This window comes from Ursus americanus, chromosome 15, assembly GCF_024610735.1.
Source record: "Ursus americanus isolate L20-20 chromosome 15, mUrsAme1.1.p, whole genome shotgun sequence".
NCBI classification, from domain to species: Eukaryota; Metazoa; Chordata; class Mammalia; order Carnivora; family Ursidae; genus Ursus; species Ursus americanus.
In genome coordinates this window covers 25,877,589-25,895,731 of record NC_142141.1, presented here as the reverse complement: position 1 = coordinate 25,895,731, position 18,143 = coordinate 25,877,589, and the positions used below count along the sequence as shown (strand labels likewise).

The 18,143-nt window shown below is 45.8% G+C and overlaps 2 protein-coding genes across 8 annotated transcripts in view; one reads left to right on the top strand and one right to left on the bottom strand.

Annotated features, from left to right (window-relative positions):
• FBXO38 (F-box protein 38) overlaps nucleotides 1-9,044 on the top strand; it is a 53,672-nt gene extending 44,628 nt beyond the window's left edge. For all 7 annotated transcript variants that reach the window (XM_045815254.2, XM_087867892.1, XM_087867891.1 and 4 more), the window contains 7 exons: nucleotides 550-650; nucleotides 854-956; nucleotides 4,029-4,195; nucleotides 5,551-5,696; nucleotides 6,324-6,427; nucleotides 6,901-7,014; nucleotides 8,444-9,044. In XM_045815254.2, coding sequence (XP_045671210.1) covers nucleotides 550-650; nucleotides 854-956; nucleotides 4,029-4,195; nucleotides 5,551-5,696; nucleotides 6,324-6,427; nucleotides 6,901-7,014; nucleotides 8,444-8,622 — 914 coding nt within the window. In that variant the 3' untranslated portion in view covers nucleotides 8,623-9,044. The remainder of the gene's footprint in view (nucleotides 1-549; nucleotides 651-853; nucleotides 957-4,028; nucleotides 4,196-5,550; nucleotides 5,697-6,323; nucleotides 6,428-6,900; nucleotides 7,015-8,443) is intronic.
• A 5,246-nt stretch (nucleotides 9,045-14,290) lies between these two features.
• HTR4 (5-hydroxytryptamine receptor 4) overlaps nucleotides 14,291-18,143 on the bottom strand; it is a 163,972-nt gene continuing 160,119 nt past the window's right edge. Inside the window, exon 8 of the mRNA XM_087867888.1 lies at nucleotides 14,291-17,329. Within this exon, the coding sequence (XP_087724014.1) occupies nucleotides 17,242-17,329 (88 nt within the window). The 3' untranslated portion in view covers nucleotides 14,291-17,241. The remainder of the gene's footprint in view (nucleotides 17,330-18,143) is intronic.

Genomic DNA, 18,143 nt, shown 5'->3' with positions numbered 1-18,143 from the left:
TTTGAGCTGGACTTTCCAGGAATGGGTAGAATTTCAAAAAGTGAGGTCAGGAAAGGTTCAAGGCAGGAGCTAGAATGATTTTGGTTTCAGATGGCTCTGGCGGTGGCAAATGTCTGGGACATGTTTTGGAATAAAATTGAGAATAGGTATCAGGCCTTGAAACAGATTTACTAAGCAGTAGTTAGTAATTTAAAGTTGTTCAGCAGCAAAGTGGTGAGTTTAATCCACCAAGGGTATTTAGGATGGGTTGGTAACTGGAGATAGGAATGCTAATTAGATTGTTGGTATGGCCGAGGTATGAGAAGAAATATCGTATTTGCTGTCGACCGGCTCGAGATAATGGAGGGTGACCTCGTTTTGGAGTAGTCAGCTGGAAATAGCGGTCTTATTCTGTTGGGATATAATCTGATGATACTCTGTTGGGAACCAGGCCATAGATTTGAGAGTTGCCTCGATAGAGTTTTATATGCAGTATGCAGTTGAATGTGTTCTCATGACGGAAAGGAAGCTAAAAGCTAAAATTTGGATTTTCCTCTTGCCTTTTTCTAGAGGTTGCCAAAACAAAGCCGCGTCATGCCATGAAGCGGAAGCGGACAGCAGATAAGTCCACCAGTACCAGTGACCCTGTGATTGAGGATGACCATGTGCAGGTGAAGGAAAAAACCCCACTTAACTTTCAGTTCAGCCAAGTTCCTGAATAATGACTAAAGTTTCCATCTTTGTAATTTTTTTGCCCTAAAAGAAGAAATTGGTAACAGCTGCTTCTTAACTTGTGCCAATGAAAACATTTAAGCTTTTAAAAAAAAAAAAAATCTGCAGAAAGACACATCTTTTAAAATGTTTCTTCTCGCAGGTCCTTGTATTAAAATCCAAAAATCTTGTTGGAGTCACTATGACCAACTGTGGAATCACAGATCTTGTGTTAAAGGACTGTCCCAAGATGATGTTCATCCATGGTATGTATTTAGGCCTGTGTCATACAGAAGCATCACGAGGGAGCTTAAAGCATTAAGGACTCACTCATGAGTACTACAGTAACACTTCTTAATTTTTTTCAAAGGAATCATTACGTTGGATTCTTTCTAATTCTGTCCTTGTTCTGTAGTTCTCAAGCAGTTCCTCCGTAGTGTCTCTGAGGGAGCACGTGCAGAGACATCGTCTTTTAAAACAGCCCCTCCTTTGCTTTCCTCCAAATGGTAATTGCTACTTGATCTGACAGAGTAGATTCACAACATGGATTGGCCTTGGAGTTACGCAGATCTCAGCTTGAATCCTGTCTCTACTGGTTGCCACGCTGTATCATGTTCATGTTTTGTGTTCGTGGGGACTGCACCTTATGTGCTTAACGGCTCTAGAATTGATTGATGTCGTCGATCAGAACCTCAGTTCCTGGCACATTATCCTTAGTCCAGACTTCTCCTTTCAGTCCCATTGTCCTGCGTTACCAATCCCATCAGCCCCGACCGTCTCTACTCATGCCTTTAATCTGCGTCCTTCAGTACTTTTCTACTTATATACGTATTGACCTCTGAACAAGTAAGAGGGTAGGGTATTATTTTGTGTGAGCTTTTAGAATTTCAGATCTGTGGTATGTGCATTTCTCTATTTTCACTCAAAATTATGTTTTTGATACCTATCCATGCAGAATTATGAAGATACGACATGTTTTTTGCCTTGCTCAAGTTATATATTCTCTGTGTTCCATTTTTTTCAATTTGTGAAGTGTACATAATTATGCCCACCCTATAAACACATTTTTGTGAAGAGTAAGTACAATAAGTGCGTGTGTGTCCATGTGTGTATGTACGCATATACGTAGTGGAGGGTCTGACCTCTAACTAAAAGCTTACCTTATGTTAGCTTGTATTATATTTGTACTGCAGTATTAGGGGCTTTCTTTTCTTTGCACTTCTGTGTTACTACAAGTAAGCAAAGCAAGGAAATCCTTCCCAAACAGTTTGTCATACACTAGGAGAATCCCAGAAAGAAGAGATTAAAAAAACTAAGATTGAAACACTACCTCTCTCCTGAATTCTAGAAAGTTCTAGACCCTATGTTCATCCTTAAGATGTGGTACTTTACTCCATTCCAGTCAATGAAGTCTTAAAATGTCTACTAAGTGACCATCTCCTGCTGGACTTTCCTCCTAAAACAGAATCGGGGCCCTGCAGAAGCCCAGAGGTCATAACAGCAGGAGAGCCCAACCTGGCTTAAGGCAACATATCAGCACTCTTCCCTCTGAGGTCTGAGAATCTGCCTTGCAGCCTTTCAGCTGCTTTCACTTCTATTTTCTCTGTTCATCTCTTGGAGAATCTGACTGCTTTTCACCTCTGTGCACTTGACTCTGAGGATTCATTCTCTCCATAGCTTCTCTAAACCTAAGTGATGGATCACATGGCCTCAGGCCCTGCCTTTTGTTTGCCCTTAAACTGAATTGTTTAGCTCAGCTTATCGCGAGACCAGGGATCCTAGATAAGTAGCTCCCCTAGACACCTGCTGATTGAGTTACTGGTAGGCGAGATGACTAATTGAGGTCCGAACTGACCTCAGCCTTGTCTGGTTTTACAGTGCAGAGCCACTGACCCCTTATAGCCATCTGGTCCTCTCTCTTTTCTCCTTTCTGATCGCCTACCCTGCTTCCCCTTCCTCCTGCCAGGTCACAGAAGGAGAAAATGAGTCAGAAAGGCAGAGATTTGCTTCGCCCTCCAACATCAAGTTAGTTACAGGGCTAGATTGCTCAGGAAGGTGATGACATTGTGTCAAGGAGGTTAGAGAAGATGTCTTTATGAAATGTTGAAGAGATCAAGCATATCAGCCTTATGGTTTTATCATGTCTTCCGTCTGATTCTCCCTTGAGTTGGACCAGGTTGAAATCTATAGTAAAAATTGGATCAGAATGAACTTTGAGATTAAAAAAACAAGGAGCGGGATATTTTTCTGAAGTTAGCATACTATTACAGTTAAGTGCATTTATCGTAGAGCAACTGTTTTTCTCTATAACCTGACACGTGTTAAGCAGGGAGCATATATAATCATGTTTCAGGCCAGCATTTTTAGTAGAACTCTCTGCGGTGACGGAAGTGTTCTGTATCAGCACTGTTTGGTATGGTAACCACTGGCCCCATGTGACTATTGAACACTTGAACTGTGGCTAATGCCTGAGGAACTAAATTGTTCATTTTAATACATTTTAGTTAGTAGAAGTTTAAAAAGCTACAGGTGGCTAGCGCCTACCACATTGGACTACACAGCTTCTGACCAAAATATCCAAAAATTTTGGGTCTTTTAAGGTTTTGCTTTTATGCTTATGATAGGAATTAAAATCAACTCTGCCCATTCGTATGGGTGACTGTATGATCATATTTGTAAATTATTCTAGGTTTATTTGAACATTACCCATTAAAGCTGTATAATTTAATAGTTAGCATCATTCATTCTTTTCAATAAATATTTTCTAAACAGTTGCTATGTTTAGGGAAGTTATTCTCTGGAACATAGACTCCTTGCCAGTAAAATCTTAGATAGGAAAAAGTACCTTGACATTCCTTCAGCATGATGGTGACTACCATCTTTTGAACAGGACAGAATGACATTTTCTTTCTTCCTTTCTTTCTTTCTTTTCTTTCTTTCTTAACAATTTTATTTATTTGAGAGGGAGCGCACGCACATGAGCACCAACAGGTGGGGGAAAGGGAGAGAGAATCCCAAGCAGACTCCACACTGGGTGGAGAGCCCGATGTGGAGCTCAGTGTCCCAACCCAGAGATCACAACCGGAGCTGAAACCAAGAGTCGGACGCTTAACTGACTGAGCCACCCAGGCGCCCCATGACATTTTCAAATCATTTTGATAACTGTTAGTTGTACTTTGTGACAGTACTTGCCCTAGGTTAGAGATGTTCCCGTCTGCAGTATTTGTTGCTAATATAAGTTGGCCCCGTCCTCCAAAAATGATTCCAGATGGGCTATATGCTGCTATGTTATTTTGTACAAAGTATTTGTAGAGCTCACCCTTGTTTTCGTTTTGCAGCTACCAGGTGCAGGGTACTGAAACATTTAAAAGTAGAAAATGCGCCGATCGTGAATCGCTTCGACTACGCACAGTGCAAGAAACTGAACATGGATCAAGTACTCGATCAGATTCTGAGGATGCCTCCCGAGAGGAACCGCATCATATACCTGCGCCCGATGCAGCAGGTAACCGGCTCGCTCCGCTCTTTTCGGAGGAGTAGTGCAGTGGCTTTTTTTTTTTTTTTTTCAGTCTTCTACCTTTTTGGACTCAATTTATTGATTTGCTCAACGTGTAGTAATGAGTCTTTACATTCTACACAGTGCTTTTCACCAGGCTAGACGACCTTGCCAGTCTTCGTCCTTAATGCTTCTCTGGTTGATTTGTGTGGGTTTTTAGCAAGCTAGATGATGAGGGCAGTTGTTATCTAAGTCTTTATACTTATGAAAAGTTGCCTGTGCTTAAGAGCACAGACTGGTTTCAGACTGCCTGATTCAAGTTCTCAATCACTGACCGGGAGCAGATTACTTTCACTTCTTTGTCTTATTTCTTCATCTGTAAAATTAGAATAAAGACCTACACTTATGATAGTTAAATTAATATATGTAAAGTACCAGAACAGTTGGTGGCATGTAGTAAGTCGTCCTATGATAGTTGCTGTTATTATCATTATTAAGAGGGAACTTTTTATCGTTATCTGCATAAGAAGATGAATATTGGCTGAACCTATTATGGTCATCATTTCACAATATATGTAAATCCGACTGTCATGCTGTATGCCTGAAACGTACACAGTGATGTCTGTTGGTTACTTCTCAATAAACCTGGGAGGAAAAAAGAGCAAACGTTGTATGTAGACTCTGCTTGGTGCCAAAATAAAGTTTAAAGGAAAGAGTAATTAGTCGTTGCAATCAGTGTTTAAGCCTGGCCGCAAAAGATTCATTTCAACAAACAAATCTGTTGTCTGTTATTTTCTGGGGTTGAAGAATACATAGGGCATCATCCCTCTCTCGAGAAGTTTGCCTTTCCAGTAGGAGGTAGACATGTATGCCACTAAGATGGTAAGGTGGGATTCCCAAGTAGAGACGGGGGAGAGGACACCATGAGAAGAAGGCAAGTGAACAGAGGCCACAAGGGGGCAAGGGAATGTGTTCTGTCTTTAGGATTGGCAGTAGGCCAGTTTGAATAGAGTGTATAGAATTCTACACATTTGCAGCTCTGTAATGCAGCCGGCACTTAAACCTATGGACATACTCAGAAGGGGATCCCGGGGGTCAGTCACCTCCATCAGGATTCCCGACTTCAGTGGGTGTTTATAGAACAGTGACATGTAAATCAGCAGGCTTGCTGAGAAGAATTTTACCAAGCCCCATTCCCAGCATGGCAGTCTGTGTTCGGGACTGAATGTGACTGTTTGATTTTCAGATCTGCCAAAGATTTTAAAACTGAGGTCCCAAAGAAAGATCATTCATGCTCTAAGGAGATAGATTTCCAAGGTGTTCTCTTCCGTGGTCCAAAGCCCTGTCTGTGATGTCTTCCCCAGGTGGACACACTGACCCTGGAGCAGAAGCTGTTTAGTGGTCCCTACCCCTATCACATCTGCATTATCCATGAATTCAGTAACCCTCCCAATGTCCGGAACAAGGTGCGCATCCGCAGCTGGATGGACACCATAGCGAACATCAACCAGTAAGTAATCTGCGGCCCCTGAAGGTCTTCGCCGTCATGTCCCGCAGCAGGGGTCTCGGGAACAAATCGATTGTTGTTTGTTGGAAATGATTTTGTCTGAGCTTTTCAGGCACTGAAACATATGACATGTAAAAAAACGGAGGGAAATGAGTACTTAAAACTAAAAAGCATGCATATATATTTGTAACTTTATTTCTAAACCTAGAGAAAAATTGCAGGAACAGACCATACACGTACATGGACTTCATTCCTTTAGCCCCAGTGCTTGGAAAAGAGAAATGAAATTAAAGATCTTAAAACTTAATGTTTTACATCATCAGAAAGTTGGACTTTTTATGCATTTGTTATATAAATGCTTTATTTAGCACCTTATACACACAAGACATTTGATTAGAGAGTGGCTTGCTTTCTTTTCCTGACAGGATTTTGAAGATAGCGAGGAAAGTAATTTTGACCTGACTAGATATGTATCCTCTAGTGTTCTGCTTCTGTTAGAGATTTAATATCTTGTTTGAGATGTTCGTTAGAATCTAGGCCCAGTACAACTTTGACAGGTCCTTTCTACCCCACACCCCAACATCGTTTCCAGTTTTGTAATTTTTATGTAATTTTTCCTGTTGCCTCCAGAGAACTCATTAAGTATGAATTCTTCCCTGAAGCCACACGAAGTGAAGATGATTTAAAGAAATACCCCAAGTACCCCTGGGGTAGAGAGATCTATACTTTAGAAGGTGAGCATTGACCGGTGGTGGAGCTAGGCCGCGGGAGGGTAGGAAGGGGGCCCTACGGTTCTTCAGGGTGGTGGTGTCTTGTGTATCTGCACGTAGCACTGACCAGATAAATACTGCTCTCCCTCCGTGAGTCTTCAGCGTCCCCCACATCGTCCAAAGCAGTGTTTCAACACAAAAAGTAGAGGAAAGTTGAAACCTGCTACAGTTCGTGAGTTGGAAGTAACTTTAGGGCACTGTCTCAACCTCTTCTATTGAGAGAGAGGGAGAAACCGAGGCTTACTGAAATCGAAGGGTGACCGAGAGCCCGTGACCTAATAGCGGCAGGGGTAGAGTCGGAGCCCGCCCCTCCTGGTCCAGCACTTCTTCGCCCACGGTGGATGCACATTTTACAGTCTGCCTACACAGTGCTGCAGTGTTTGGCCCTGTTCTTTCTTCCACACCAGCAGCACTGTTAATGTGTCTTCTTCTTTTAGGGGTTGTGGACGGAGCTCCATATTCCATGATCTCGGACTTCCCTTGGTTGAGATCATTGCGGGCCGCAGAACCCAACAGCTTCGCCAGATATGATTTTGAAGATGATGAAGAAAGTAATTATGGCCTGAGTTGATTTATATTCTCTAGTTGGAGTATATCCTACTGTGTTAGATACTTAGTATTTTGTTGTGAGTTAAAAGCAGTGTAGCCTTTACATTGCTTCCTGTATAAATGTGGGATTTTTTTTATTTAAAATTTTTTTTAAATGTTATTTAAATTCAATTAACATATAACGTATTACTGGTTTCAGAGGTAGAGTTCAGCGATGCATCAGTTGCCTATAACACCCAATGCTCATTACATCACGTGCCCTCCTTAGTGCCCATCACCCAGTGACCCTATCTCCCACCCACTTCCCCTCCAGCAACCCTCAGCTTGTTTCCTAGAGTTAAGAGTCTCTTATGGTTTGTGTCCCTCTCTGATTTCATATTTTATTTTTCCCTCACTTCCCCTATGATCCACTGTTTTCTTAAATTCCACATATCATGTGAAATCACATGATAATTGTCTTTCTCTGATTGACTTATTTCACTCAGCAATAATACCCTCTAGTTCCATCCACATCTTTGCAAATGGTAGTATTTCATTTTTTTGATGACCCATATTCCATTGTATATACATACGACATCTTCTTTATTTATCTGTCAAAAACAAACAAACAAACAAAAATAGAGCTACCCTACAACCCAGTAATTGCACTAGTAGGTATTGACCCAAAGGCTACAAGCATAGTGATCTGAAGGGCCAACTTTATAGCAGCATGTCCACAATAGCCAAACTGTGGAGAGAGCCCAGATGCTCGTATATGTGTTTTTTTTGTTTGTTTTTTTGTTGCTATTTGGTTCTCCGCCCGCAAATAGCAGCTCTTAATTTCTTCAGTAGTAAGTTGGCTTACTGTGGATATATAGTGATCGGTGAGCAGGAGTCCTTGAGACAGATTTTTCTACCCAGATGTTTTTATTACCTAAAAGTTTTATAATTTTCTTACTCTTTAAGAGTTTTGTCAGCTATATTGTTTTGAAATTCTTCCATTTACACGAATGATGATTATTCTCCTTATGAACCGCTTCTCATTGGCTACCATGGAGGAACTTAAAATTCAGGTGTAGATATTTGGGGAGAAACTTGAAGGATCTTTTGAGTGGACTTCTTCTGGGTGTTGGCGCACTTGAACATCCATTTGTAGGAAGTTTTAAAAACATACTTTATGAAGAAACCGATTTGGAAAACTGCACGTACGTGAATATATGACCAGCCTGTCTGGTGGTGCATCGTCACGTTGGGCCTTTAATCATGTGTGCTGTCCAAGGCACCAGACGTGGGCGGTAGCGTGGCACGTGTAACGGGGGGGGCCAGTCCAAGAACTACACCTCATTCATCACATTACAGCAGATAGGCTTTTCTGCAGCACTAGTTTCACCAGTGACTTCCAAATGACTGTCATAATCCTACATGTTTCCCCTTTACTTTCTCATTTCCAAGGCACCATCTATGCTCCTCGAAGGAAAGGGCAGCTGTCTGCAGACATCTGCATGGAAACAATAGGAGAAGAAATCTCCGAGATGCGTCAGATGAAGAAGGGTGTGTTTCAGCGAGTAGTGGCCATTTTCATCCATTACTGTGATGTCAATGGGGAGCCGGTTGAAGATGACTACATTTGACCGGTCCCTCCTACTTCCCAGGTATTCTGGCGGAAGCTGCTGGGGTGGCGCAGCTGCCCGCGAGTGCCGCAGGGTTTCAGGGCATGCAGTTTGGAGGCCCTGGCACATTTTGGTATATAGGAGATGTATAAGGAACATTGAAGTTGTATACAGAGATCTGTACATAGAGGAAATATACAAAGACGATTCCTGAGGACCACCTTTATATCATATGTTTATACAGTTTAATTTAAGAATTCATTTTAATGAAGGCAGATAATTGGAAAGAGTTCATTTTGTTCATTTTTCCTGACTTAGCTCATAAAGTGTCACTTTTTGGCTGAGCCCCCATTTACTCTATTCTTAATAATCATTGTCATCCCCTTAAATCTGTGCCTTTTTCTTCTCGAGCAAAGCTGTTTGAGTAAATCTGTTGAAGAGTCTTTGTGTCTTGTGTGCTTTTTTGTGTTATTATTAAAACCAACTAAAACCTATAGGAGGCAGCTTTATGTGTGTGTACAAAATGGTGGTTCTTTTTTCTCTTGGTATTAAAGTTGCCGTATTTCTTAAAATCAAATAAAAAGATTCATGAGTTTAAAAAAAAATTGAGTTTGAGAGGGGAAATGGAAGTTTCCAAAGCATTTCTAGTTATTTATTTCCACATTCAATTGTGTATATGCTTTATCTTGAATATAAAAATAAAAGTTTATTAAAAACTTTTTTCTTGCCTTGGACCTGAATCCCTGTTTTTAAAGAAGAGTAGCAAATACCACAGAAAAGGAATGTGTAGAGTTGTGTCTAAGTAAGATTCCAGTGCAATCCAGTCTCTAATCGCTTTTTCTCTAAAATCCTGTTGCTGCAAGGTGTTCAACTCGTAGAGCTCTTATGTGGCCAAACACGGGAGAGCAGAATTTCCCAAAATACCTGGTCACCAGGAGATGGCCTTTCTCTTTCTCAGAAGAGAAATCACCCTGATGTGATCTATGCCACACTTTAGGGCCAGGGGTCAAGAGCAAAAGCTTTGAGAGCAACACCTGTGTTTGAGGGATAGCTTTGCCACTTGCTAGCTGAGTGACCTCACAAATGACTTCAACTGAAGGTCTGTGGAAAAGTCTTGTCAACCCTTCCCAAATGGAGCATGTACTTACGGTCTCTGTGAGGTGTAAGGACCCTTAGAGACTGTTTCATTTACACACGATTAATTGAAGCCCAGAGAGGGAGGATTTCTCACTTATGGTCAAGAACTGGTCAAGGCTAGTAGGACAAGAATTCAGGTGTCCGTCTGATTCCCACTGGGCTGCCTCCGTATCATCACATCTTCTTACCTTATTTTTAACTCGGCCAATCTCCCTTTTAACTAAGAGTGTGTTGTGCTCTCCAGGTTAGAAAAAGCAGGAAACAAATTCTAAAACAAATTATATTTAAGTTAAAGGCGGGAAACAAATTCTAAAACATTCTAGATATTTCAAAATAATACAACTCCCCCAACTCTGAAGACTCATCGAAACCTGTTCTTTCAATGTAACTGTAATAACCAAATCATGTAAACAATGCTGAGATGAGCCGCTAGAGGCCGCTGCTTCCTCACTTGTTCTTCCCTCGGGCTCCGCTAACCCGCTGCTAGAACAGGTACAGCAGGGAGCGCTAAGATCATTGCAAAGATGCCCAGACCGGAACAACTGAAAAACAAAACCATGAACTTGTTAGAAGGCCGTGTGTGTGGAATGAATGGCTGCACAGCTCTGCCCGACAGCAGGGGACAGCCCACTGTCTGTACAGGGCCAGACTGCAGTCCCTTCAGGCTTCACTGCGGCCGGTCACTGGGCTGTTGGGAGTGTGACCGCAGCCACAGAGGATATGTCAACACACGGGCCTGGCTGTGTTACAGTAAAACTTTATTTATGGACACAAATTTGAATTTCACATAATTTTCACATGTCAACAAAATATCTTCCCGTTTTCCAACCACTTTAGAAAGTAACAACCGTTCTTGCAGACTGGAGGACTTGGCCCCCAGGCCGTAGTGTGCTTGCCCACACCCGCCGTAGAGAATGGAGTTGTCCTGCTTGTCCATGCAATCGTGTGTCACCAACTTGTGCGGTGTCTGGCACATTTTTAAAAGGCCTTAACTGTTTGGCGGACGGATGACTGAACAATGTGTTAGAGATAATCGCGTCTGTCTCACGGTGCTGCCAGCTGTGAGCCCAAACGGTCCCTGGAGAGCACAGCTGCCCCATGGCTCTTACGGGGACTTCGCCGTGGGAATCAAGCCCTCAGATTCTGACTTCCTGGGATGACTGCCGGGTGACCTGGGGATGGCCACAGCCTCTACTCTGGGGGCTCCGTTTCCTCATTTGTAAAATGGTAACCAGGAATAACAGCCCATCCCACAGGGCAGTTCGGGAGGTGCAGTGAGAGCCTCCATAAACGGGGAAATGGGACACAAGTGGACAGAGCACTGCTTCCACTGTAATTCCCTTTATTAGGAAAGGGGTTTTTACTGCTCTTTCCATAACCTGTTCCTTCGACCATATTCCAGGACGGTAAGAAGCAGAGAGAACTGGTGAGCTCATGAAGAGGAAGTCATGATACCATGACTTGAAAGTGCCTCCCCGGGAGCCTGGGTGGCTCAGTGGGTTGAACGGCCTGCTCTTGATTTGAGCTCAGGTCGTGAGATCGAGCCCCTGTTTTGGGCTCCACGCTCAGCGGGGAATCTGCTTTTCTCTGTCCCCCCCCCCAACCCAATGTGTGCACGCTCTCAAATCTTTAAAAAAAGTTCCGTGAAGGGCTTTGCGTACATCCTCATACTAATACTTTAAAGTGTGTCTGATCATTCTGTCCCCCGCTTTACTGTTGGGGAAATTAGAGTTGAGCGGGTTAAGTATCTTGTCAAAGGCACACATCCGAGAAGCAGCGGTAGCAGGATGCTGTCAGTCTGCCTGCAAAGCCCGTGTCACTGGGGCCAAGCGTCTCAGTCCCCGGAAGGGAGGCCCGCTGAGGCCCATGGAGGGCAGGCCTTCTCCGCATGGCAGCTGCCCCTTAACCGTGAACCCACTCCAGCTGCCCTTCGTGTGGTTGGCACAGTCCCAGAAAAACCGAGGCCGCTGGTTTTCTGATGCGGGCCTCACGTGCCCTGCTCAGCCCGAGAACCAACACTGCAAGCGGGGCGGCCTCTGTTGCATGGCATGGAGCACAGCAACCAAACAGAATGACGAAGAGTCGCACGTGTTGACGGAAAATGACATTTACGGTGTACCGCTGAAAAAGGCAAGTTGCAGCTCGTGATAAACAGCGTTATTTATAGACAAGAACGAAACAAGACCGGGTCTTATTATATGTACATTCATACACACGGAGATACACAGAGCACATTCTTGGGTTACATGAGCCAGGAGTACGAGCAGCTGCTTCTCGGGTGGGGAGGGGGGTTGAGCCGGGGTCAAGCGGTGTTTTGCTCTATCTAGAGTTAGAACTTTTTATCATGGGAACGGACTGCATCAATACATTATCTGTGTATGCACCATTTATGTCGCCTAAAAATATATAATTTGTATATTTAGAAACAAATTTAAAGAGAAGGAGGAAAGCACTCTGTTAGAATGGAGTGACCTCAAGTGTTTTCGGCCCTGACTCCTATGTCCTTGGGCAAATCACCTTCCCTGACAATGTGGGCCTCCTTTTCTAGAATATGCTGTCAGTAACCCCTCCCTGCAGGCTACCGTGAGAGGCTCAGGGACCTCTCGTTGGGAGAATAGAAACTGTGAAGTGCCCGCAGTGGTGAGCTCCTGGGCCAGAGGGGCCTATCCAGAGAGCGCTCCAGGTTCCGCCACAACACGCGGCGAAGTCCAGCTGCCTGCCCCTGCAGCCGCTCCTCGTCCGCGCCCCCACGGAGGGTCTGAGATGCAAAAGACGCTCCTCGTCCGCGCCCCCACGGAGGGTCTGAGATGCAAAAGACGCTCCTCGTCTGCGCCCCCACGGAGGGTCTGAGATGCAAAAGACGCTCCTCGTCCGCGCCCCCACGGAGGGTCTGAGATGCAAAAGACGAGCGCGCATGCTCGCCTTGGCTCACGCTGCTCATTCTCGGGGTGTGCCGCTGGTTACTCAGTAGCCCGGCGGCTGAACACTGGAAAGAGTAAGAACGACCAATGCTGGAGCCCCCTTCCTCCCGACCAGTCGTCTCCTGGATTCCTCCCTTGTTTAAAAGCCCAAAGTGAGGCTCAGAGAGTGGAAGGGAACCAAAGAAGACACTAGAACAAGGGCCGGGCAGGGCTGCGCCCTGGAATAGGCAGGTCCCGGATTCCTCCCAGGCCCCAGGCTGCGGCAGAAGGGCACGGGCCACCCCGCTTGCTCGTACTCTCCGTGCGAGCGTGGAGTAAGCTCGTCCCGGTGAGGACGGTGTGCCCACGGCTGGGACTGCGGGCCGGACGATCAGCCGCCTGCGGCCGCACTGCACACACGCTTCCCGCCCTGGGGCCTGGGCTCGTCGCCAGACCCCTCAGCTGAGGTCGGTTCTGCTGCAAAGTGGGAGAAATTTGGGCGCTTCTTTCCTAAGGGTTTTATGAGGATTAAGATACTCTACGTAAAGCATTTACCACAGCGCCTAACAGAAAGGAGGTCATTAAATGTGAGCTTCTCTTAGTATTGCTACATTATTATTACAATTATTATTATTATTATTAACTATGTTCTGGGGTGAGCTAAAAAAAGGCAGGGAAGGGAAAGGAGAAACAATCTGCATCAAATATAACGGCAATTAAAAATATCATCAGTTTCACTTTCCTTCTCTCTATGGTTCCCAAAGGTATCGAATTCCACTAGTGATTAACCACATTCACTCAGAAAGTTTGGAAGTTCCCCTCTGGTGACTTCTCTCACAGCCCTTCGCTGCTTCAGGTGCCCCCCGTCAGGTGGGGAATGGGCCCCCCTAGTCCTCAGCCAAGCGGTCAGCCCCCTTTTAGACGCATAAGCACTGGGCTTAGGTTAGAACTTAAAAACCTTGTTTTGTTTTCATTTCTTTATCTCTATGGCTGCTTTCTATTTATGGCAAGTAATACTGATTTTCTATTCTGGGATTGATAGAAATGTTTCTAAAATAAGTTTATCTAAATGAAAACCTGAATTGACTTGAAGGAAAATATTAAGTAAATCTCAGTACAGGCAGGACCCATATTTGGGGAAAATCCTAATAGTGGCCCTTGCCATGTTGGAACACTCCCAACAATCCTACCGGCTCAGAGTTTTTCCATTTTGTGGATGTGACAAGCAAGGCAAGGGCTGGTTGAGATTCAAAGCTGCATGCTGTCCCAAACCCAAGCCTTCAAGTCCATCCCCATTTGTTTCAATTGAAGCCAAACACTCGGCCTCGATTTCCTGGACTGAATGAAGAGATTGCCAATGATGGCTTCAAAAGGTAAATGCGCTCGTCTTCTCCGCCCCCAAGACCAGCTGTTACAAGGAAGGACACTGACCAGAGCGGAGGACGGTAACAGAAAGACAAAAGCAACACTGATCTCTCCCTGGGGAAAAGTGCAACACCAAAGAGAAAAACAGGCAGACAGCACAGGACCAAGAGAACATTACTTTGTTCTTACTCGAGGACAATATCGAGGGCAGTTTAGTTACAGCCACTCCCGGCCCCTCCCCGGTTCCCCTCCCCCATCCGCCCCACGCCCACCCCCCACTGCCCAGGTGGACGGCAGTTTGCTCCAGGACGGAGCCAGCGAGCACGCGAAGCGGAAGCAGTGGTGAGATGGGAAGCTGCAATCTGGGGAAGAACGGGTTTGTCTACAAACACACACTTGGGGGTCAGCTGAAGAAGTTGCTTTTGATCTCTCTCGCTTTCCGGCTGCCGCCCAGGAGCAGGACGGGGAGTTCGGGGCTTCTACCTGCACAGTCCGGCCAGCCGGAGAGTCAAGTGAAGAAGCAGCAGAGCTGGAGCCCCTCGATCCCAGGCGTTGGGGGTCTGGTTGCCACGCCCATCACCCCCGTGATTGTCCAGCCGATCTGGCAGATGTGGCCAGAGGTGCGCACGACACCCCCGCCCCCGTCCCTTGGAAGCATCTCTTCTTGACACCTGGGCCTTCCTGGAAGAGAGTGGTCTTCTCAGAGAAAACAGCAGAGGAAGTCTCCTCCTTCCTCGGACGAGCTCTACATGTCTTCCTCCTCAGTCGTCCATACACACGTCTATGACCTGGAGTCCCAGAAGCCAGACCTCTAAGTACTGCCGGGCCAGCAGCCGTCTACACCGAGCACCTCCGGTCCCGTCCTATCAACTTCTGATGTGGCTATAGGGTGCGTCACCCACACCATCCCAGCCCTGGTCCAACAGGACAGCGAAGTCAGCTTGGGAGCCCTTCTCTGCAAAGGAGACCATGTTCTCGACAACGGCAAGGGCTTCTAGTTCCTCCATCACAGCTACTTCAGTGGTCCAGGGTGCTTGGGACCTCTGCGGACACCAGTCAGGGGCTGGCCCACAGAAGCGTGTCCCAAGAGTCCAGAAGATAATGGCCTCAGGTTATGGTAGGATCTCGTTTTCCCACACAGGCTGTCATCTGTGGATCCCTGTTGAATTCAAGTTACCACTGAACGTGGCAGACCTACCACTGAGAAATAATATTTTATGCAAGCAGATGAGTTTGCCAAGCTCCTGGGAAAAGAAGCATTTCATAGGGAACAAATCTTACCGGATGGATGCATGTGTGTGTGCGTCCGTGTATTCACGAATAGATACTGTCAACTTTGGGGACACTCAGCAAAGTTTACCAGCTGCCTCAAAGTGCTAAGCCTATTCCTCCTCATGATGACCGGTTCTCATGATCTCTTAGTCTTTCCCTAAGAAGTTCTTTGTGCTTTGAGATCAGAGACCTCATTCAGACAGCGTGGGAAGAACTCTGGACCCCGAATTCACTCAGCTCTGTTTTTTCCATGAAAAAGCATAGAAAGAAAAAGCAACAGTGAGGAGGCTTGTTAATCCTCCCCGGGAGGGTCCCATACGTGGGATGACCAGCCAGCCTCCTTTGCCTGGAACTGAGGGGCTTCCTGGGATGTGGGACTTGCGGTGCAAAAACCAGGGTGTCTGATCATCCTTCTCACGGTTTCTGGGGATGGAGAGAAGAGGGAGAGCCAGTGGGTTCTGCTTTCATGGATAAAATAGGTGATAAGGAGGCAACTGTGGCTTCTGGGATGATTAGGGAAGTGGGGTCAACGGATCAAGGACAAAGGCGAGGAGAACTGGTGAGGCTAGAAACTTTGGGCGCATCTTTATCTTGTAACCTCCCCGCCCCCCAGCCAGCCACAGCGCTGTCCCCTGGGCGGGTCCCGAAGGACCAGCCACCCAGCTTCGCAGGAGGAGTTTTAGCAGCAGCCAAAAGAAAGGCAAACGGAAAAAAATTTGCCCTCGAGAGAGTTTCAACCTGGGGGGATCATTCGCCCCAGGATAAAGTGATTTGCTTGTAGCTTTGACAGCAGGGGAGCCTCTCCTGAGGGGCTTGGAGGAAGTGAGGTGCTAAAAGAGATGCAGAACAATGGAGCCCCAGCAGCTTCACAGGCAGGGAGGGGCCAGTGAATTTTCCCAGGAAAGTAAGTTGGTTCATGATTATGTCTTTGCCCCAAGGAGCAAAGCACTTGGCCTAAGACCAAGCCCTGCCTCTGCGCAGGGTCCTGAAAGCCCCTAGAAGGTGTCTTATGGGAGCAAGTTGGTGTCCTCGCCAAATCTGAGTGGCAAGACCATCGTTAATCAGCATTCTCAGTGAAGGCTCCCTTTCCCACTGTCACGGAAGGAAAACGCATCAAGATTCATTTCACATGACCTCAGAGCCAGTATGCCTAGGAGAAAAATGTCCTCTTTAAACACACACACAAATGAGACCAACAGTAAAGATGCCTTTGGGTAATGGATCCCAGATCAAAACCTGAGCAGTTTCCAAATCTATCCCCAAGAAAAAAGAAGAGAGAAATGTTCAGATCTATCAACCGGAAAATATTGATGTTTCACTTGTCTGCTCTTTAGTGCTTCTGGGCAGACATCTTGGCATTGATATCAACTTGACTTCATTACAAGAGCCTTGATTAATTTACCCACCAAAGCATGTCCCAAAGACGGCTGCAATGGAGAGGAAATTGGAGCTGTTGAGTTTGGAGAGAAGACTTAAAAGGGTGGATGGATGGGAGATCAGTGTCTTCCAATATCTAAGGGCTCTCAAAGGGACTGGGGAGCTAACTGCATGGCCCCCGATGGAAGATGGAGCAGAGACAGGATTGTCTTCCAACGAAGGGAAAAACTTTCCTATAATTAAAGCTTCCCTACAGTAGAAGGAACTGCCTTAGGAGGTAGTGAGCTCCTATCCCTGGAGGTGTGCAAGCAGAGACTGACCGACTTCCAGGAATGCTACGGAAGATGCTACTCCTGCATTGGACGGGAGGCTGGATCTGACGATGCCTGAAGTCCCTTCTCAACTCAGAGATCCTCCAGATTCTGGCCTTGGGTCCTGTCCAACACTGTGCCCCAGGTACCTTCCCTGGGCCCTCGGCCCCACTACCTCATGCCTCACTGGTGGTGATGAGGGTCAGGAGAGATGCAGGTGTCCTGTTCATGCAGACATGAATGGGAATGAGTGGCTTAATCATGAGCCATGTTCTCAATCAGAAGCATGATTCCAAGGATTCTGGGTCATTGTGTATGGGCAGTTTCTCAAGTTCCTGGTGATGTCCACTGTGCAGAACTGTGTACCTAGGGAGGAAGGAAAGAAAGCATGAGAATTCAACCGGCGTCCTTCAAATGCACAGAGCGTTCCCACTACTGTTGACTTCCTTTCTAATGTATGCTTCTGAGAGCATGCCTGGCTGGCGCTGGGCATGGGGTACATCAGAAGGGAAGTCCCAAGAACTGAATTCAAATTGCTCATTTTAAAAGTAGGAAACTGAAGGCCCGGAGGACAGGACAGGCTCAGAATTACACGAAGAGTTAGTGGCAGAGTTTGGACTAGAACCCAGATTTCTTCTTTCCTCTCAACAAAGCCTAAGGCTCTTTCGTAATCATCACAGTGGACTCTATGCACTAGCTCAAGCAGGGCCTGAATACGCAAAGTTTCCTCTACCAGGGAGCATTCTGGATTCAGCAATAGAGTGCTGAGATGAGAAAAGTACTCCGAGTCTGAAAGGCACAGTAACTGTATTTGTTTCTTTGATTCCTTTCGGTGACATTTGGGAGAGTGAATCAATTAGATGAATCAGACAGCCTGTTGACTCAAAGCATCACAGTGAAATTTACTACTTGACAACTGTTTATTGTTCGCAGCGTCACACACTTGCACTCGTATGTTAATTGCCTTTAAATCCATCTCAGGTGCAAGTGGTCTTATCATCAGTAACCCAGATTCCAGCATCCGGCAGTTATTCTTACGAAATCTCTACGGAGTTTCGGAGCAGTACCACCACTCACTCCCTAAGGCCAGTGTCAAGCCCATTCCGTAGAACAAAGAAACACACGCCAGCTGTTTGGCATCGTATACTGACAAGCGGCTTGGTGGTGGTTTCTCGTGAAT